At 39.3% G+C, this 22,350-nt stretch overlaps 1 protein-coding gene across 1 annotated transcript; it reads left to right on the top strand.

Annotated features, from left to right (window-relative positions):
* The first annotated feature begins 993 nt into the window (after window positions 1–993).
* On the top strand, window positions 994–20,994 carry LOC139726739 (uncharacterized). Its single transcript, XM_071637733.1, has 7 exons — window positions 994–1,225; window positions 4,222–4,318; window positions 17,243–17,342; window positions 18,270–18,452; window positions 19,347–19,454; window positions 20,069–20,224; window positions 20,887–20,994. The coding sequence occupies exons 1-7, from the start codon at window positions 994–996 to the stop codon at window positions 20,992–20,994; spliced, it is 984 nt and encodes a 327-aa protein (XP_071493834.1).
* Window positions 20,995–22,350: the final 1,356 nt, after the last annotated feature.

Below are 22,350 nucleotides of genomic sequence, written 5' to 3'. Positions count from 1 at the left end.
TAAAGGGATTGTACAGTACTGGTTGAGGTAAGGATTCAGGTTGAAAAACATGCACTGTACAAAACATTTGGTGAGATAATGAGAAACCTCTTATGTCAGTTATGAAATATGAAAGAGCGTGTAATTTCAAAAAGGATTCAATGTTTATTTGATAAAAATTGGCCTTGAAATGGCTGAGATATCCCAAGAAAAGGTGATCCTAATAAAATTGACAGGCCACACCTTTTATTAGGATCTCCTTGTTTCACCTTGTTTTTAGATATCTCAGTCATTTCAAAACTGATTTTCATCAAATAAACTTTTCATTCCCCTTAGAATTGTATGCTCTTTAACATTTCATAGAGTGGTTTTCTAAATATCTCGCAAAATGTTACAAGCTGAATTCTCACCTCAACCAGTACCTACTGAACAGTCCCTTTAAAATGACAGCTGGTAACCACCATCACCAAATCTTCAGAATCCCATTATTGCATAAGGCATTTTTTTTTCTTTTTTGCATTTATTCAATAATTTTCATTTCAGCCCAGGTCCTGTTGGTCAAGTACAATGCCAAGTGACAGACCAGCCATGGAAATACAGCAAGGAGAAAGATTATGCAATGTTTCCAAGTTATTAGAGGCTTTGAAGAGGGCTGGTGTGCAGCCCATGGACCGCTATCAAAAACTGAATTTCCTTCATCAAAGCACTTTGGCAATCGCAAACATACTAGATGTTGAAGTCAGCCTACGTACTTCCAGCTTTACTAGTCCAAAGTGCAATGTTATTCAGCTGTACAAACAGAGGCTGTCTCTGCAGAAGGACCTCCAAATCAGCCAGCCATCCTCACTACTACAAGTATCTCCATCTAGGCCTCTGCAAGCTGCATTTACTTTCAAAGACACAGGGTCAAGAAGTGTTTCCTCCATTCTCCTGGAGGCTGTGTCAACTCTGGAAGAGCTGTGCTCCAAAGAATGGGGTGGAGGAATCTTCCAGGAAGGTGGAAGCAGCATCGACATGCAATCCCGGCCCCATTTTCTGCAGCAGTTGAACTACCTGAGGGCCAGATGCATAGAGCTGGGAGAGAGTGAAAAGGCTGCGGTTGGAACTCGCCAGTGTCTCTACCGTGGAGGGCAAACTCAGGGGGAAGATGACAAAAGGCATCATGATGGTGAGATGTTTGGTCCATCAAGCTGCAGCTTGGATGAATGCATTTGGAGAATTGAAGAAAGATTGCAAGGATATGAAGGTAATTTATTCTTCTACCCTCCAGTTACACAAGTCAAAAGTGTTTATCTGAAGTACATATTATCATTGCAATCCTGCAGAGCAATGACTCTGAAGATGTTTTACAATCATAGTCTGCTTGAATACTGAATACCTGGTCCAATGTCATTTGAATGATGTAAATATGGAGTTCTACTTGCTGCAGACTAGAAGCCACCTTACATATATTGTTGTAGACATTACATGTTTGTGGCAATCCTATGGACAGTATTTTTGGGGGAAGTTACAACATTTCATGACAAGAATGATAGCATAAGCCTTAAGCTAATATGGTAACTCTCCTTAATATGAAAATGTAATCAACCAAAGCGTGAAACAATTTTCACATATATTTCAGTCATTCTCTGAAAATAAGTTTCAGTAAATTTTGTTATGTATTTTGCTGGGTATAAAGTGTTGTGACCATAATGAGATTTCACCAAATGCAAAACACATACAGTACATGTATCGTTTGTACCATGGTGCTGTTTATCATGAGATGGATCTACTACAGTCACCAGATTCCTATGGCTTGCTTGCAAATACATCAAATCAAATACCACTATGAAAGAGTGATTAATGAACATACAGGTATTTATGTGCAAAAAGCAATGAAAAAAACAACAACCAACAAATACTTGAGAAATGTGTACATACACCGTACACTGATTAATGGCTTTGGTAAAAAGCATTGGGATATGAAATCTACAAATATGTAAATAAGATATGGTTTTTAGGTCAGAAGAGCAAAGAGATCTCAAGGATGATAACATCAAGTCAATGGTTCAGAATGTCAGCCCGTTTTCTACTTGACCCTTGTGTGTTCCATGATCATGGAAGTCCGGAAATATCAGTACGAACACTGCCATGCAGACCACGTGTCAATGTTGACCTGCTACATGTACTTTACAGGATGCATTCAAAAGTGAATTTACTTTTCTCCATTGGAACCTCATTATACATTGTACTGTAGCAAGCTGCTTGGGACCATCAAAATGCCCTTATATCAGATATCTCATTATATCAACATTTAATAATAAAAAAAGAACTAAGAAGCACTGGGACCTGCAAAATTACATAATTATATGGGGTATCTCCCTATGTCATACCTTGTTATAACCGCACTACCAAAAATGCAGTTTATTTCATGTTGTTTCAATTTTCATGAAAATCACTTGAAGTTGATCATTCAGTGATATATTGCAAATTACTGTAACAACAAACAACTAATTACTGCCTCCTGTAACACAAATGGGCTGTATATTGTCTTTGAGGTGAAACATCATTTACTTTTCTTCTGAAGAGGGATAATAGTTATTTTAAGGAAACCAAAATGTTAGATAAATGTGGATTCCACAAAAATTCACTTTTCTAGCATAATGAAAGAGCACTTGACTATTTACCGCTTTCAGAAAGCAAGGGGAATAATTGCTACCCTTGACATATGTCAGTATCAAGTTGATGGAATGTGTAATTTTCATGAAAAATGAATTTTTGTGGAATTCCCTTTATATTTTTATGCCTCCGCCACGAAGTGGTGCCGGAGGCATTATGTTTTCGGGTTGTCCGTCCGTCCTTCCGTCTGTCCGTAATGAATTTTGTGGACAGGGTAACTATCAAAACCTTTTGAGGTATCCTAATGAAACTTGTCATATGTATTAGGGGGTGAAGTTGTGCCTATCAACTTTTGGGTGCACATGCTCAAGGTCAAAGTTCAAAAGGTCAAGGTCAAATACATAAAATTTCACTATTTCCACCATATCTGTGCAATGCCTGAAGAAATTTTCTTGAAACTTAGTGTATACATGTATTACCCAATTAAGATTCTCTGGTGAAAGTTTGGGTCATGAGGTCAAAGGTCAAAAGGTCAAGTAAAATATTAAAACTTCACCTTTTTTCTCTGTACCTTAGAAATTGTTCAAGGTAACTTCATGGAACATAGTATAAGTGTACATGTACTGACTGGCAGTGATTATCTAGAGAATTTAGGGTTCATGGGTCAAAGGTCAGGGGTCAAAGGTCAAGGGCAACACTTCAAAATTTTACAATTTCTGTCATGTTTATGCAATGCCAGCAGGATTATTATTTTTTTTAACACTTGGTGTATGGATGTATAACCTAATAGAGATTCTCTGGAAATTTTTTTTCTTTTGTTTTTGCCTCAAAGGTCAAAAGGTCAAAGATCAAGTGAAAGTGCTGAACTAAGTTTTTCCTCCATATCTCGGAAGTGGCTCAAGTTATCTTGAAACGTACCGTACTACATATTCATGCATGTTCTGCCTGACAGTGATTATCTTATGAATTTTAGGGTCAAAGGCCAGATGAAATGGTAACAATTTACTATTCAATACAGAAATTGCACTTTTTTCCATACCCTGAAAATTACTCAATGCATAAAGGTATGAATGGGTCAAAGTCAAGTTAAAGTCCTTAAATCCCAAATACATGCTCTCCTATTCATCCAATTAAACCTACAAATTGTAGGTCAAGGAAGGTGAACATTCAACACATTTGTGACAAACTTGTCATTTTAATATTTTGCCAATTTTGTGACTTCACACATTGTCCACATGTACTATCTAGTTGTAGACCTACACGTATTAGGAGAATCATGCATTATGGCGGAGGCATACCAGTCGCCATAGTAACATTTCTAGTCCTTATACTGTATTGTTGTCCACATATGACGCCATAACCTCTAGTAGTCTCCTCATCCAGCAGTTCTAAAACAAAAACTTTAAAAGTTCTTACCTTTTGCATCAATCATCTGATTTTCCTCAAACTTTCACTGATGTGTTCTTCTAGTGTTGCTGCTTTCACTCAATCCACATTTCTCTTTGGGTTTTGATTTCCTTTAATATTGCAGCCATGTGGTTGTCGATTATGAATTCAGCCACTCCCAAAATTCACAAGCAACACTAACTTTGTACACAGTATTCTTTGTGTTTGACGTTGTAGATGTCTGTTTCCTCTTCCCAGAATGCATAGGCAGACTTTTTGCCGATCTTCAGAACTGGAAGAGTGAGAAGTGGATGAAGGCACTGGAGGACAATCATTGCTTACTGACAGGATCGAGGTAAGAAAATGCTTCATCATCCCTAAATGTACTGTATGCTGTCAGGAAGAAAGTATACATCTTTGCTGCAATTGGTCCAGCTCACGATACATCAGAGACTTCGACTCTCCTGCTGTCAGTGGGAAATTCTGCTTTGAGCCATTTTGCAAAGCCTCCCATTCTCCCTCTTGAGTTTGAATGTACTCTTCTATCTGTGTGTCTCCTGCGTAAGATGTGTTTTCTCCCATTTGGGACTGGGACCAAATTAACAGCAAGTTTTCACATTTTGATAATCTTTTTGAAAATGCATGAATAAATTTTCTACAAACTTGGCATGTACAGTACTCACGGCATAATCAGGATAGGCTGGAAGTAGCAAAAATGGCCCTTTAAAGTGGGTTGCCCAATTTTGCGATGAGCACACACCATATACACTCATGGCATCGATAATTAATACATAACATGTACATTTGTACCATGCTAGTGCTCTTTCATGAATGTACATTGTATTCACCAGCCCACTGTTCATACCCCTCCCCACAATCTTGCATCACCATAGACTATTGCAATGGGGTTTTTCTGTCACATATAGGTATGTTTGAACGCAAAAGACGTGCAATAAAAAGTAAACACCTTATTCCCAAAAAAAAGGCCTTCTTTTGTTCTTGCATGCCTTACCAATGTATTTCTTTCTCTGTGATCATTCATAGCTTACTGGTAGGTAGGCACATCCGTATTTATAATCCATATCCACAAGCAATGATTACCTAGAATCGAAGTTGGAACATCAGGAAAACATTTGTTCAATCACCAAACCTGATATGTACTAGCAAAAGCTCAGCCCTTTTGGCTCATGAAAAGTTGCAGTCAAATTCATGTCAAAGAGAACTATTAAAACATAATTCATTTTTCTGAAATCACATGTTGGATTCATAATGCAAGTATGCAAGGCAAGGGGGCCTTAGCTGCTTTGCCTGGATGTATAGGAGAAAAATGTTTGCAAATGCACATTGTACGTCTTCTGAATTCTGTCATGTATAGTAATCACATACTTTGATATCAATGCGCATGTAGCTATTATTAATGTAAGTTAGTGATTTTTACTGGATGGAGGTTGTGGAACTGACTAGTCTGAAACTTGCTTTGTACATGTACATGTAGGTGCCATATGCATACAATGTATTGATGTGTAAACAACAACTTTCACTGTAAAACACGATATATTCGCGGCATGAAAATTTCACAAATTGGAGCTGACGGCCTTTCTTGCGGCATGAAATTTTCGCGAATTGCCACTGGCATCCAATGCATATTGTGTAGGCAAAAACTTTTGAGTGCATTTTAATTTCGCGAATTTTGGCGCTCGCGAAATTTGAGAAATAAAAATGCATGCGAACATTCCTCGTTTTACAGTATACAGAATCATTGTAAAGTTGTATTGGTTTTTGATAGCTTTTTGTGTATGAAAAAAGTAAAGATCGCTTTAAAAAAATGTCCCATTTATTGGAGATCTGTGCCCGATTATCCAGAGAAACTAGCATGCTCAGGAAATGTTTCTGGGAGGCATTCATCATTTAACTTGTGTTCCTGATTATCAGGTGACCGATTATGTGGTCAATACTGTATTGTTGCCAGTGTGATGCAATACAAATGGACACCATGCCTCCCTAGAGGCCCAGAGAACCCCTCCCCTCCACCAAGGGTGGTATTCTGAAATCCTTCCTAGGAGAAATTTCTTCCTAAAGCCCCTTTTACACTTTCACAGATTGCATCACGGATGACCACGGTTCGTTGGTCCGGGATCATCCGTACTGTTTCCGGCATGACCATGTTGACTCCGTGAAGTCATCTGGCATTACCCTTGATCATCCAGCATGTCCGCTGAAAAAATTGAGCTTCCTTAATTTTTCATCCCGGACATCACAGATGAAAATTGATACATACTCTTACTTGCTGGCACCGTCTACTCCGTGTTGCATCCGTATTCATTCCTTGTAGGCACCGGCTTATCCGTGTTGTCTCCGTGAAGACATCGGGACGTCCGTATTAGCATCGGCTCCATCCGGGATAAGAAATTCGTGTATTTTGCCAATACAAGTTCAGAAAGTCAATGAAATTTGCTCACATCTTCCCCCATCAATACAGCCAATTGACTCCTATTACTGTTAATAGGTCTATATCTCACGAGAACAAGGGCGTACCGAGGGGGGGTGTTTTGGGTGTTCAAACACCCCCCTTTGCCAAAAGGGGGGTGTTTAAGGTGTTCAAACACCCCCCTTGGGCAAGAGGGAGGTGTTTGAGCTATTCAACACCCCTCTTCAGCAATGCTTAGATGTTGACAAATGAAACAAAAGCTGTCTTTACCGCTTTTATTTCCGTTTTGAATTCCGCATTTCCTTTCTTTTGCGTTCATTTTTTTTCTCTCTCTCTTCCTTGTTTTAATGTTTGTGTGGATGATGATACATTATGGGGCTACATAATATCATACGCACTAAAGAACTCGTGTACAGTACGTGTTAATACTACGTTACTGCACCGCGCGCGAAGCTGACGCGCAAACAGAAAACCAAATCAAACACGATAAAAACAAAACATGAATTCCATGTTTTGTAACGCTGAAATATACAAATTTTCGGCTCGCTCGCTGCGCCCGGTCGCCAAAATTTTTTCAAAAAAAAAAAAGAACAAAACGTAATGATGACGTGGAAATATAAAAATTTCGGGTCACTCACTCGTAGTAATTTAGAGTATTTTTCCAAGTCCTTAGTTTGTTGGCATAAATCGTTATCTATGAAGCCGTCACTATCCCATCTTGATTAGAATTGTAAGATTCAATAACCAAAAAATGACAAGAATTCCATGTTTTGTAAGGTGAAATACAAAAATTGTCGGCTCGCTCGCTGCGCTCGCTCGCCAAAATTTATCAAAATTTATCAGATTTTATATCACCCTCAAAAAAAAAAAACCTTTTAAGTGCTCGAAAAAGCACATCAAGTGGACTTTTTTAAAGTCCCTACCGGGATGGGATTGGGGTTGAACACTGTTGGTAAAAATCGTTATCTATAAGACCGTCACTATATCTTGATTAGAATTGTCATTCGAAGATTTAATAACCAAAAATGACAAGAATTCCATGTTTTGTAAGCTGAAATACAAAAATTTTCGGCTCGCTCGCTGCACTCGCTCGCCAAAATTCTTCAATATCTATTACATTTAAAACACCCTCAAAAAGACCCCTTCTATAAGTACTTGAAAAAGCACATCATGTGGACTTTTTTAAGTCCCTACCGGGATGGGGTTGGACACTGTTGGAACAAATCGTTATCTATAAGGCCGTCACTATGATTAGAATTGTAATTTGAAGATTTAATAACCAAAAATGACAAGAATTCCATGTTATGTATAAAGCTGAAATATAAAAATTTTCGGCTCGCTTGCTGCGCTCGCTCGCCAAAATATATCAAAATTTAGGGTTGCCTATACATTTAAATCACCCTCAAAAGACCCCTCTTAAATTTATCAGATTTTATATCACCCTAAAAAAAAAAACCTTTTAAGTGCTCGAAAAAGCATATCAAGTGGACTTTCGCTCGCATTTAATCGTTATGCCATTCTCCTGATGTTACTGCCAGCAACTGCCAGCAGTTGCACCCGGTGCGCCCCCTCCCCTTAATTTCTAAAGCGAAAAAATATAGCTGCCAACGGCAGTTTGGGGACTTAAAATGTCAAAATTTTCAAGCTCGCTCGCTTCGCTCGCTCGCATTTAATCGTTATGCCATTCTCCTGATGTTACTGCCAGCAACTGCCAGCAGTTGCACCCGGTGCAACCCCCTTAATTTCCAAAGCAAATATATATATATATATATATATATATATATATATACATATATTATTATACATAGCTACAAACGGCAGTTTGGGGACTGTAAAATGTCAAAATTTTCAAGCTCGCTGGTCATACCTCCCCCAATCATGAACATAAACCGACACCAGTGGCGGATCCAGGGGGCGCACCGGGCGCCCCCTCCCTCCAATGCGAAAAAATATATATATACATGTAGCCACAAACGACAGTTTTTGGACGGTAAAATGTCAAAATTTTAAAGCTCGCTCGCTTCCCTCGCTCGCATTTAACCGTTATATTCCATTCTCCTGATGTTACTGCCAGTAATTACCAGCAGTTGCGCCCGGTGCGCCCCCGCCCCCCCCCCGAATTTCCAAAGCGAAAAAATATAGCTACAAACGGCAGTTTGGGGACTGTAAAAATGTCAAAATTTTTCAAGCTCGCTCGCTTCGCTCGCTCGCATTTAATCGTTATGCAATTCTCCTGATGTTGCTGTCAGTAATTGCCAGCAGTTGCGCCCGGTGCGCCCCCTCCCCTTAATTTCCAAAGCGAAAAAATATAGCTACAAACGGCAGTTTTGGGAATGTAAAATGTCAAAATTTTCAAGCTCGCTCGCTTTGCTCGCTCGCATTTTATCGTTATGCAATTCTCCTGATGTTGCTGTCAAATTGCCAGCAATTGCGCCCGGTGCGCCCCCTCCCCTTAATTTCTAAGGCGAAAAAATATAGCTACAAACGGCAGTTTTGGGACTGTAAAATGTCAAAATTTTCAAGCTCGCTCGCTTCGCTCGCTCGCATTTAATCGTTATGCAATTCTCCTGATGTTGCTGTCAGTAATTACCAGCAGTTGCGCCCGGTGCGCCCCCACCCCTTAATTTCTTAAGCGAAAAAATATAGCTGCCAACGGCAGTTTGGGGACTTAAAATGTCAAAATTTTCAAGCTCGCTCGCTTCGCTCGCTCGCATTTAATCGTTATGCCATTCTCCTGATGTTACTGCCAGCAACTGCCAGCAGTTGCACCCGGTGCGCCCCCTCCCCTTAATTTCTAAAGCGAAAAAATATAGCTGCCAACGGCAGTTTGGGGACTTAAAATGTCAAAATTTTCAAGCTCGCTCGCTTCGCTCGCTCGCATTTTTTAGTTATGCCATTCTCCTGATGTTACTGCCAGCAACTGCCAGCAGTTGCACCCGGTGCAGCCCCCTTAATTTCCAAAGCATATATATATATATATATATATATATGCATATATTATTATACATAGCTACAAACGGCAGTTTGGGGACTAAAATGTCAAAATTTTCAAGCTCGCTGGTCATACCTCCCCCAATCATGAACATAAACCGACACCCTTGACGACCAGTGGCGGATCCAGGGGGCGCACCGGGCGCCCCCTCCGTCCAATGCGAAAAAAAAAAATATATATACATGTAGCCACAAACGACAGTTTTTGGACGGTAAAATGTCAAAATTTTAAAGCTCGCTCGCTTCCCTCGCTCGCATTTAACCGTTATATTCCATTCTCCTGATGTTACTGCCAGTAATTACCAGCAGTTGCGCCCGGTGCGCCCCCGCCCCCCCCCCCCCCCCCCCCCGAATTTCCAAAGCGAAAAAATATAGCTACAAACGGCAGTTTGGGGACTGTAAAAATGTCAAAATTTTCAAGCTCGCTTGCTTTGCTCGCTCGCATTTTATCATTATGCAATTCTCCTGATGTTGCTGTCAAATTGCCAGCAATTGCGCCCGGTGCGCCCCCTCCCCTTAATTTCTAAGGCGAAAAAATATAGCTACAAACGGCAGTTTTGGGACTGTAAAATGTCAAAATTTTCAAGCTCGCTCGCTTCGCTCGCTCGCATTTAATCGTTATGCAATTCTCCTGATGTTGCTGTCAGTAATTACCAGCAGTTGCGCCCGGTGCGCCCCCACCCCTTAATTTCTAAAGCGAAAAAATATAGCTGCCAACGGCAGTTTGGGGACTTAAAATGTCAAAATTTTCAAGCTCGCTCGCTTCGCTCGCTCGCATTTAATCGTTATGCCATTCTCCTGATGTTACTGCCAGCAACTGCCAGCAGTTGCACCCGGTGCAACCCCCTTAATGTCCAAAGCAAATATATATATATACATACATATATTATTATACATAGCTACAAACGGCAGTTTTGGGACTGTAAAATATCAAAATTTTCAAGCTCGCTTGCTTCGCTCGGTCGCATTTAATCGTTATGCAATTCTCCTGATGTTGCTGTCAGTAATTGCCAGCAGTTGCGCCCGGTGCGCCCCTCCCATTAATTTCTAAAGCGAAAAAATATAGCTACAAACGGCAGTTTGAGGACTGTAAAATGTCAAAATTTTCAAGTTCGCTCGCTTCGTTCGCTCGCATTTAATCGTTATGCAATTCTCCTGATGTTGTTGTCAGCAATTGCCAGCAGTTGCGCCCGGTGCGCCCCCTCCCCTTAATTTCCAAAGCGAAAAAATATAGCTACAAAGGGCAGTTTTGGGACTGTAAAATGTCAAAATTTTTAAGCTCGCTCGCTTCGCTCGCTCGAATTTTATCGTTATGCAATTCTCCTGATGTTGCTGTCAGTAATTGCCAGCAGTTGCGCCCGGTGCTTCCCCTCCCCTTAATTTCTAAGGCGAAAAAATATAGCTACAAACGGCAGTTTTGGGACTGTAAAATGTCAAAATTTTCAAGCTCGCTCGCTTCGTTCGCTCGCATTTAATCGTTATGCAATTCTCCTGATGTTGCTGTCAGCAATTGCCAGCAGTTGCGCCCGGTGCGCCCCCTCCCCTTAATTTCCAAAGCGAAAAAATATAGCTACAAAGGGCAGTTTTGGGACTGTAAAATGTCAAAATTTTTAAGCTCGCTCGCTTCGCTCGCTCGCATTTAATCGTTATGCAATTCTCCTGATGTTGCTGTCAGTAATTACCAGCAGTTGCGCCCAGTGCGCCCCCTCCCCTTAATTTCTAAAGCAAAAAAATATAGCTGCCAACGGCAGTTTGGGGACTTAAAATGTCAAAATTTTCAAGCTCGCTCGCTTCGCTCGCTCGCATTTAATCGTTATGCCATTCTCCTGATGTTACTGCCAGCAACTGCCAGCAGTTGCACCCGGTGCAACCCCTTAATTTCCAAAGCAAATATATATATATATATATATATATATATATATATATATATATATATTATTATACATAGCTACAAACGGCAGTTTGGGGACTGTAAAATATCAAAATTTTCAATCTCGCTCGCTCCGCTCGCTCGCATTTAATTGTACAATTATGCAATTCTGATGTTGCTTCCGGCCATGAGGTGCGCCCCCCCCCCAATGTCTTGACCCACGGCACGCCACTGAACACCCCCCTCTAAAAAATCCTGGGTACGCCTATGCACGAGAAGCTTCCGTGACCCACACACATCTTCCTGCTGTTTTTTTTTTTTGTCTTTTGATTTGTCTTATATAGTTTGTTTTGCTTTGTTTATGTTATGGTGTTCCCGCAAAACGGATGTAGGCTGCTGTAGATTTTCTGGTGTGCTTGTTATTGGCTCTAGAAGTATGTTTCCCGAGAATGATAAAGTATCAAAAGCAAAAGTAAATGTCATTTGTCAACATTTTAGGGATATCCGTGCAAAGACCGCAAAGGGACCCAGTTGCATCCGTGCTCTTCCTTGATATCCGTGTTAGCTCCGTACCATTTCCACTGTGGTCCGCGTTCATTCCTTGTCTGTCCGTGTAGGCACCGTATTTGTCCTTGTAGCTTCCATGTACTTGTCTGTGTAGACACCCAGTTGGGATCGTATTCACACCGGTATTGAGAGGAAATTGATATTTTGCATGCCGGAACACCACGGATGACGATCCGTGGTCATCCGTGAAGCACTCCGTGAAAGTGTAAAAGGGGCTTAAGTCAGGATTTTTTCCTACGTGGTATTCTGAAAATCTTCCTATGTTTCTTGTTATTAAAGTCTGTTCCTAAGGTTTTTTCCTAAACTTAGGAAGAAACTTAGGAAGAGGGCAGGAGTATGCTAATTTCTGACTTATGAAGTAGTTGGTATTCTAGAATGCACTTACACTTGTAGGAAAGAATTTTAGGGAAATATTTAGGCAAGCCCTACCCCTGTCCTAAGTACGTTGTTAAAAATAGCAAGCTGCAAACATCGTAATAGGCGCGCTTGTCATTCACTGCGCGCAACATGTACTTTGATGTGCAAAATGGGTGTGAGAAAGGGGACATGCCGCGAACACATGTATTTGACCCCACATCATAGTAATATACGATTGTCATTGGTTGTTCCTTGGTATCACATTTCGCATTGGCTTAAGAGAGGGCGTGGGCGGGGATAAGGATGGCCTAATTTGCATAAGAAGTTCCTAGGAAGAAATTTCAGAATACCAATTCTGTCTTTCCTAGGCAATTTCTAGGTTTCTGACTTACGAAGAAACTGAGGAAGAAACCTAGGAAGATTTTCAGAATACCACTCCAAGTTTGCAGTGTTATTAATAGGTAATAGTCTGCAAGAATGTATGGAAGGCGAACTTGAGATACATGTACTCAGGTGAGCACTAGTTCCCTTGGTCTTTTTTGCAAGTACACGTAGATTGTAATTTCTCTTCCTGACTTCTTAGTTGTCCTGGGAGTTGTAGAATGATTTATCACTGTCAATGGTATACCCATTTACGCTGCTTGTTCATACATACAGTATGTTATTACACAACTGATGTCACTGAGACACAATCCTGTATCATACACATACTTGTACAGTGTTGTGTTTGTGTCTTCACATGTGTGTGTGTGTTTCTGCATGCATTTCCAAGGAAGTTCTTTGTTAGTTGTTTATGTATGCTGGATAACTTCTAAATTTGATCTTGAGCTCTGCTGCTGAGGAGAGGAAAATGTGTCAGCGTATTAAATATGAGGACACAAAAAACTTCATGAAGAGTAGTTGGCCAACATGACTGAAAGCGCATCACACTGATACACCATTAAGGAAGCTAGTCTGGAAATTTTTCTGGCTTCTTGTGGCATTCCTTCGAATCTCGTCATTCTTCTAGCTTTAATGTTTTTGTTTTTGTTTTGTTTTGTTTTGTTTTGTTTTGTTTTGTTTTGTTTTTTAATGAGCAGCATAGCCACAGTCGTTTATCACAGATTCAGAAAGGATGACAGTGGAAAGAAAGCTCCCACGAAATCTTGGAAGCAAAAGAAAACTTTCACAGATGCTACATTGTACATTGGAAACTGGGCTGAGTAGATGCATGTATTGATGTGTAGGCAGGACAGAGGGATGGATATCAGATTATTCATTTCATACATGGATGAAGAATGAGAGTTGAATGTATAATGTGCATATTGGAGAAAGCTGCCATGCATGCACCATTAAAGCAGGTAGAAACTTGCAGGGATGCTGTGTTATAAAATCTGGACTGAGGACTTTGCACATCAATGCAGACGGGACACAGAGCAGCTATATTCATTTCATATGGGGATATTATAGGAGTGAGAGATTGAATGAATCTGCATATTGCCAAGAGTATGACATGCGTGTATGCTGCACAAGAATTAATCTCTGTCAGCAAGATGTACGATGTGTGTATAAGACCTGTGTTATAAAACTCTTGTCCAATCTTGATATGAATGCTGATTCATCATGGATGTCTTGCCAATGTTGCATTTCATGTCAATGACTGATGTGTTGCTACCAGCTGACGGAAATCATACCAGCTGATTGATTAGGGTGGAAAGTGAAACCTACAATGTGGAAGTATCATAGAGCATGCACAGAGGTTGATCACCTCCCTGGAGCAAGTACTGTTTTTTTTTTCTGTGATATGATTAAAGAGCCCTTGAAACCCAAGTGCATGTTGATTTGTGGTGATTTATGATACCCTCAACATCACTTTTGGGGTGAAATGAATATCTAGAGACATTCCATATATATAATTTTAGAGATTTTTTCCTTCTATTTTTCTTCAGATTACTTGGGAATGCCCACAAAAAATCCTTCCAAACCAATATTCCTCGGATGACCTGATCTGTCAATCATTGCTAGTACTGAAATGTTTAACAAAAGACATTGGAATGCACCTTCCCCTGGACTCAGCATAACTTGCATATTCCCTCGCCATGTCTTTTGTTAGTCACATTAATATCACAGAAACATGCAAGTTATGCTGAGTTGAGGGAAGGTGCATTCCAATGTCTTTTGTTGAACATTTCAGTACTTTAGCAATGATTGACAGATGAGGTCATCTGAGGAATATTGGTTTGGAAGGATTTTTTGTGGGCGTTCCCAAGTAATCTGAAGAAAAATAGAAGAAAAATTAGAAGAAAAAAATCGTTAAAAATACATGGAATGTTTCTAGATATTCGTTTCACAGCGAAAGTAATGTTGAGGGTATCATAAATCAACCAAATCAACATGCATTTGGATTTCAGGGACCCTTTAAAATGGATATATATTGCACAGAAATGTTTTTAGTGAGTGAGGACACAAAATGTAGACAGGGCCACAACGCTAGAGTGGAAAAATGAAATCATCAAAGCATGCATGCAATTGCAGCGAAGACAGTCGTCTACTGCAGATGGAAGCTAGACATAGAATAGGGATGAATTTTAATGTTTAAGTGGAAGGGAAAGTATGCCACCCCACCCCTGCTTTGAGTGCTTATACTGTAGATTAACAGCTAATGCAAATAATTTCTTTTGTAATAGTAACAACCAAAAATAAGATGGAAATTACCTCTTGAGACTTTCGTGCCTTTTCGGACCAAAGTAAATACAGCTACACTGTACCATGCCATATTATGCAGAACATTTGAAATGATGATTGACAATATCTTCTTTGGAGTATTTGATATCTTGATGCATTGTGATTGGTACAAGTAACTCTATGGCCTAGCATCAACCCATGGTGTGTCAAAGTGATAGTGAGATGTCCGAAGCAAATACCGATTTTCTGCCATGATGATCACAAAACCAGTGACATAATTGCGGTGCGTGCCATTTGGTCTCGCTTCTCTGCACACTGCCAACAAGGGGCAGTGTTTCAGTTTGCCCATACAAAAGCTTCATTGACATCCATTTCATTTTTTTTTTTCATTTTTTCAGCGCTGTATTTGATTCTAAATTGACAAAGTTGCATGCTTGTCAGCGCAGGGCACCGGTCAAATTACCAGCCATTCATCGCAGTCAGCGATCAGAGAATCAGCAGCCATTTGATACTCACGCGTAAACAGAAAACACTCTAGCTCTGGCATTTGTGCAAATCGAATACAGCTCCTGTCGTGCCTAGTCAGCTGTAGAGATATGACTTGGCAAACAAAGTCCATCACGTCCAAGAAGGAAACTTCCATGGACATTTGATTTCTCTCGTGTTGCTTCTGTTTGACCTCCTCGTAAACTGGACAGTTCCATTATGATTTCCTGCCCAGAGGATGGATGGTATCTCAGAGTTGTTTCTTTTGATTGCATTTGTTCACGGTTGTCAGCTTCCATTTGTGCATTTGAAGGTGCAATCTTATATCTAAGAAGCGAGATGACATCATGTGTTTTAACCAGAAGCCCTGACCTGTTATTTGCTTTATGATGTGTAAAACTAAAGAAGTTAGCATGGGGGGGGGGGGGGGGGGGGGGGAGAATACAGTTGTAAATGTAGCCTTGTGGCAAAGTTCTCACAGCACTCACAAATCACTCAGTGCCTTTTTCATGCATTTCTGCAGTACACTGTACAGTGGTTAGTAGATATGACATGACAATCAGTAACTGTACAATAAGTTTCAGTAACTGAACTAGGGCTGATTTACAAGAAAAAAATCTTAGAAGAGTGGAGTATGACAAATGCAGTGTCATGCCAACTATTACAAATTGATGAATCATGCAACTGAGATATATGTTTTGTTCAGCACAGTAATTGTACAAACATACAATAGTTGTATGTTCATACTATATAAATGTTTATGCCCATATCACACAGTAATTTTAATCTTACATGGATGTGTCATGAATATTTTGAATAAAGTTAGAATGAGGCATTTCATCAGTTGTTTAATTATTTCATCCATCCATGGAAATTCTTGGAAAATAATAACAAATGACTATTTTATGTTTCCCAACTCAAGAATTTATGTTTATTAAGAATGATGCTGTGAAGAATGCTTAAAGGGTCTGTACAGTACTGGTTGAGGTAAGGGATTCATGTTTTGAACATTTCTAAGTGAGATAATGAGAAACTGCTTGTGAAATATGAAAGAGCATGCAATTTTAAGAAGGATTCAAGATTTATTTAATGAAAATTGGTTTTGAAATAGCTGAGATATCCAAAAAAGTTATAATAATAAAAGGCGACATGCCACAACTTTATTAGGATCTCTTTGTTTCACCTTGTTTTTGGATATCTCGGCCATTTCAAAACCGATTTTCATCAAATAAACTTTTGATATCCCTTAGAATTGCATGATCTTTGACATCTCATAGAGTAGTTTCTAAATATCTCGCAAAATGTTAAAGCTAAATCCTCACCTCGACCAGAACTGTACATGTACATACCCTTTAAAGGCATTATTTACCATGCAAACAAAATCCCAGCTTCCATGCTTCAAAATAGTTCTAAAATGTGATTTAGGGATAGAAGAAACCAATGTAGAAATGTTAATCAGTATAATCAATGTTAAGTATTGTTAGATACAAACTGTGAACAATAGTTCCATTAAATTGTTTTTAGAATAAACTGTATACAGTAGTGGCTTATTGTGGAAAATAGTGATATCTCCTTATATTTCTATGTAATAGGCTTTGTTGCAAATTTTTTTATATGGCAGTCCAATGTTTTGTGATACAAATGACATGCACAATGTACACATGTGCATCAAATGTGAGAACTCAAATATATTTTTTTTAATTACTGCTCCCAATACCTTTAAGATATGATTAATGTAAATCATATGTTTATTTTTCATGCATTAAATATGGATCATTTGCCAGAGTTCAGACAAAGCATAGCACAGTCTTTCCCAGATACATGGTATTCTACAAGAGCTTTGTTTCTACAGAATGATGCCTCATAGAGCTATTTAACTGTGCTCTGTGAAATTTATTTTCTTGAAATCACTACAGGTGGGTTAAGAAGATGCTGGAATCTTGCCTCATTCTAGCCGAGAGAGAAAGTGGTACACTGACCAGAGTTGAAGCAGACACGTGGAGAAGACTCCTAAAAGTATAAAATTGTTTTCTTTCTTTAATCCCTTCTTCCTCCCCTCTGTTCTCCACCACAGCATTTTCTCCTTGCTTATTGCCATCAATGTTTTGCTTGTTTGCTTCTATTTTTACCACACTTGCATCTCTTCCATCACATGTTATGTCTCTATCAGAAAACCCAGAGTTTTGACTTTGTCATTTAATAATATACTTCAATTACTGTTTTTCTTTTCTTTTCTGGTTTCTCTAGAATCAGTCATGTATCACTCTTGAGGTCCAAATTGGGCAAAAAGAATGAGGGGAGAAATACTATTTGAAGGATGAAGATTGAAATATTGAATATTCACAGTTCGAATTGTCTTTGCAGATCTATACATTATCCACTGACCTCTGTATTTGCTGTAAACATCTTTCCTGCTATATCATACAGCATAAATCAACTCATTCATACTGTGCACTGGTACATGCATTACAAATAAATTGTGAGGGTATCAATTATATCATAATTAAGAAAAAGAAGTCAGGTTTGCCCTGAAACAATACAATTTGAGCAACAAAAAAAAAGCATTATTCATATTACATATGATTACATGATATTCAGCCCCCATCTATACACAGTATTAGTGGGTCAGAACACAGAACACAGGACTCATGAGGGAATGACGCACATGTACGAGTCCTGAGTACAGTTTTCATTCAAAGAAGATGTATGGAACTCATTTAATGTATGGAACTCGTTTAAACAGAAGATGTGATTGAATTTTTATTCTGAAGTGTATTTCAGAACTGTCATTTGATAGTGGAATGATTATTCATTACACTAATTGTTAACACAAATGGCAACGCAAACAGTGCAACTTATTCTAATGCCATATATAAATGGTTTGTTTCCATTTTCTCCTTCCTTTGATCTGTATTCTACACTTTTTAAATTTTTATTTGGCAGCTCTCATCAAAGTGTTTTGCTGCTCTTCCACTGCCCCTCCAATGCTGTGTGTTCCAGTGGCTGTGGGAGCAGCCAAAGGGGCGTGTCCTCTACCAGGTGGATAGCCCAATCAATGTCCAGCAGGAACTGACTCGAGTGTTTAACCATCTAGTGACCGGAGTAGTGGACACACAAATCATCAAGGTAAATATCTGGCCATTCATGAATGCAGCTTTGTTAATTCAGTTCAATTCAAACATCAATTCAATTGTCTGTCTGATGATTGTTATTATAATTGTTGCTGCCTATTTCCATAGGGTAAATACGTTGTGTAGTTGTTTTTTGTTGCTGTTCTTTATGAATGGGGAATTGATTAATTTTGTCGTATGCAAAATGGACTTTTTCACCTTTTCATATTAGTTCCTTTCTTCAGGAATTGTAAAAAAAACAGATAAATAGATAAATAACCACTTTCTCTATTTATTTATTTATTTATTTATTCAGTTTTATTTAAAAAAAGAACAGGGTAGTCACGTTCAGGGCCCAAGGGCCTGCTTTTCAAGTGAGCCCTGTTACAAATAGTACATATTGCGAGTAAAAATCACATAATTCCACAGCAACAAAAAAGAAAGCAAACGAACACATAGAAACAATCAAGATGTGATATCTACATAAGTAAAAAAGATACAAAATTAACAAATCAATAGTAAAAACAGCAGGAGATTACCATATGCAAAAACAAAATAAATTATGTTACCAGAATGTACAAAAATAATGGCCAAAAAGTGATATGGCAACGAGTAAAAAGTACACTTTCACACTTTGTTCAGAATATTGAAATATTGCAGATAGGTTTACACAGTGTAACGCAAACAAAAAGAAAAGAGAAGAAAAAAGTAGTCGAAACAAACATATGAAAGGTAAAAGAAAAATGTGAGAAAATAGAGATGCGTTATCATACACAGATATAGATTCAAGGATTAAAAAAAAAAAAAAATCTCTATGCCACTTCTAGAAGATAATGGTATGATTTAGGCGCAAATATTTGTTGGTACTGTACTTCTACCAAATAATGCCCATTACCCTTCTCTGTTACAGGCTGCCCAAGAGTTCTGCTGGGTTGCACTCCATTCGCTTGGGCCTGCTCTTCAGAAGACCATCGAAGAAGCTGTCAGTAGTCAAGATGCAGGCAAACTCCTCTGCAAAGTGAGCATTGACTGGTTAGATTTAGTGTTTAGCTGGTGAAATGCTGTTATCAGCTAGTTCATAGTGTAGTGTTCAGCTGGTGTAGTGTAGCACTCAAGTGGTGAAATGTGTTGTTCAGCGTATGTGCAGTAGTGATCAGCTAGTTTAGCATTCAGGTGGTGTAGCGCTGTAGTGTCAGCAGGTAAACTGTAGTGTTCAGCTGGTGTAATGTAGTGATTAGTAGTTTTCAGCTGGTGTAGTTTACTGTTCAACTGGTATATTGTAGTGTTCAGCTGGTGTGGTGTCATGTTGTATGATCTTGTAGACCCAGGCTTCTCAACTTTTTGTAGTCTGAGGCCAACTCTGGCCCGTACACAATGCATTTGTACAGATATTGTGAAATCGGTCAAAAATTTCAGTAGGAAATTTAGCAAATGTAGCAAAATGAAGAAAGAAATGAAGGGCCTCCATGTTGCATTCCACATTGTTGTTCATGTTATGATAAAAAAAAAATTAATATTTGAACAACCAAATGTGTCTTTCCATCATTGGATTTGGGGAGCCAGTGACAAAAAACTTGAATCATGGAAACACAAATGTGGTATTAGAGTTTGATGTTTTTTTCTCCCACACAGGTGTTACAGTGTCTGCCTTTCTTGCTTCAACTGGAAGTGGATGGCCGGCCATGCTTTCTCGTCGAGTTCCGCAAGTTTGTTGAAGTATTCTGTAAAGAGGATCATCAGTCGACTGAGAAGCTCAATCTGCTAAGATTTACTGAAACCTTGATGCAGGTAAGCGGAGTCAGTCATTATTTATGTCATCTTTATCAGGTCTGTGCTGTCTTGCAGGATATGAAAATGAAAGAGAAAAGGGAATTTCATTCTATCCTGAATGTAATTGGTAGATAGAATTATATCAGCATGATACATGCCACATCATTTCACACAAATCTGGATCCCAGAATGTTGGAATGAGGAAAATAGGAAATGTGGCCCTGTCCTTTGATCTGACTTGGCATCACGATGTGCCACTACTGCAGTGCCCCACGTGGTGAAGGTGAGATAGATATTGCGGTCGGCTTGCAGGACACTGCAGTGATGTTATGCACAAACCAATCCTCGGATCAGTCTAAATTATATATCAGTGCTGAACAGTAAATGATGGACAGCCACCATCTTACCTATCCATCTGTTTGGGAATGAGCTTGCTTTTTTATTAAATGACTGACAGAGTGTAACACCTTGCTATTACCATTTATGCACTTTGAGCGTTGTGTGGCAAAAAAAAAAATAAAAAAAATACACAAAACACCATTGTACACACTGTCCAAAGTCCCTGGCAGTGAAAGGGTTTACTACAGTAACTCTGTGTGGCTTTGTGGTGGCATATGTATCCCAGGCAAACATACATGCATCTGGCTGTTGTGTTCTTCTCTGTGTTGTTGCCTGCACAGAGACTGTTAAAATGTGATTTAGTAGGAAATGAAGGAGTAGGAAGTGAAGATGAGCTGAGTCTCAATCCAACACAAGAGGGCTCACTGGCATTTGTGTCTGATCATTAGTTTCTTCCTGTGAGATGGAGTGTGATATCTTATTGCAAGGATAAGGCAATTTCATTCATATCTCTTTAAAACATTTGGATGCATGAACACCTGAAGGAAAAAGTAGTTACATATGGCAGCAAAAAGAGTAAATAATACAATCCCATTCTCTCCCTCCCTCTCTCTATATCTCGCTGTTTATCTCTTTTCCTGGCAGCCATATCAGTCTCCCACCCACCCAAGCCTGGGAGTCAAATACCCTCCCCTGATACCTCCTGCCATGCTGGCTGAACACGTTGCTTGGCCTCTGATGTCACCGGAAACGTCCCAGGAAGCATCTGTCAGATACCCGCCGAGAACGGATACAGACACGCCCTCTGGAGTCAGGAGGGAAATTGCTCTCAGAGTCTTAGATTTGACACTGGACACCTGTCTCTCATCGCCAGGGGATGCGGTCTTTGATGCTGGAGCCAGCTTCTCAGCCCTCTTCTGTCTCTGCCAAATGCTGGAAGAGTGTCATCCGGCTTTGGTGGGTAGAGGAGGAGGAGGTGGAGGAAGGGATGGGGATTGGTTTGTCATCAAGGAACTCGTAACAAATCTCTGTCGCAAGTTTGCTGAGCACATCAAAAGAACATTTAAAGGTATCTTCCACAGTTTTTGCTTAGTCACAAAGTCAAAATGCCAGTTAGCCAAGATAGGATTGTAGTTACTTCAATGGCTGGAATAATCATAGTCCAAATTCTCCTTTCATGACGTTATAGTTGTGTATATCCAACAGAATACACATGTATGTACTTTGAGTCAAAGAGTGTACTCCTGTGTGATGTTTCTCTCAAGCCATAGTATTAAAGCTGTGTTAAAGATACAAAAAATGAAACCGATGACGACATTTCAAAGTATTTAAAAGACATACATGGAGATAGAAATTAGTGTTTGTTTGTTTTTTAATTCAAGAGCTTCCATGATCTCATGTAGCTAGACCTCATGATGTATTATGCTCCTAAGAAGCTTTTTTTTTCGGTTTGTCTTCCAACAAGTCTGTAAGATAGTTAACCCATTGAGGACGAGTCCAAAGTATACTCGGCCAAGCGTCTATGTGAAATGTGTGTTGCAGTAAAATCAAACCATCCTCAACGGGTTAATTTGTTGATGTAGAAGGTAAAAACCATGTCACAGAAGGCACCCAAAACATTTCAGGCTGTAGCAATGTTACACAGGCTGTGAAATCACTTTTGAAGAGTTTTATTTTTTACATAAAATGCCCAGATACTGTAAAAATCAGAAATTTTTACATGCCTTAGATATTGGTGAATTTCAGCTGGATTTGCAAAAGTTAAATGCACATGACGGATTTTGTCTGCACGATGCATTGAATGC

This window comes from Diadema antillarum, unplaced genomic scaffold (genome assembly GCF_040938485.1).
Source record: "Diadema antillarum isolate AM-2024a unplaced genomic scaffold, OU_Dant_1.0 seq00000097_RagTag, whole genome shotgun sequence".
Lineage (NCBI taxonomy): Eukaryota > Metazoa > Echinodermata > Echinoidea > Diadematoida > Diadematidae > Diadema > Diadema antillarum.
Note: the sequence above shows the minus strand (reverse complement) of the source record. Positions and strands in the feature narration are given on the sequence as shown.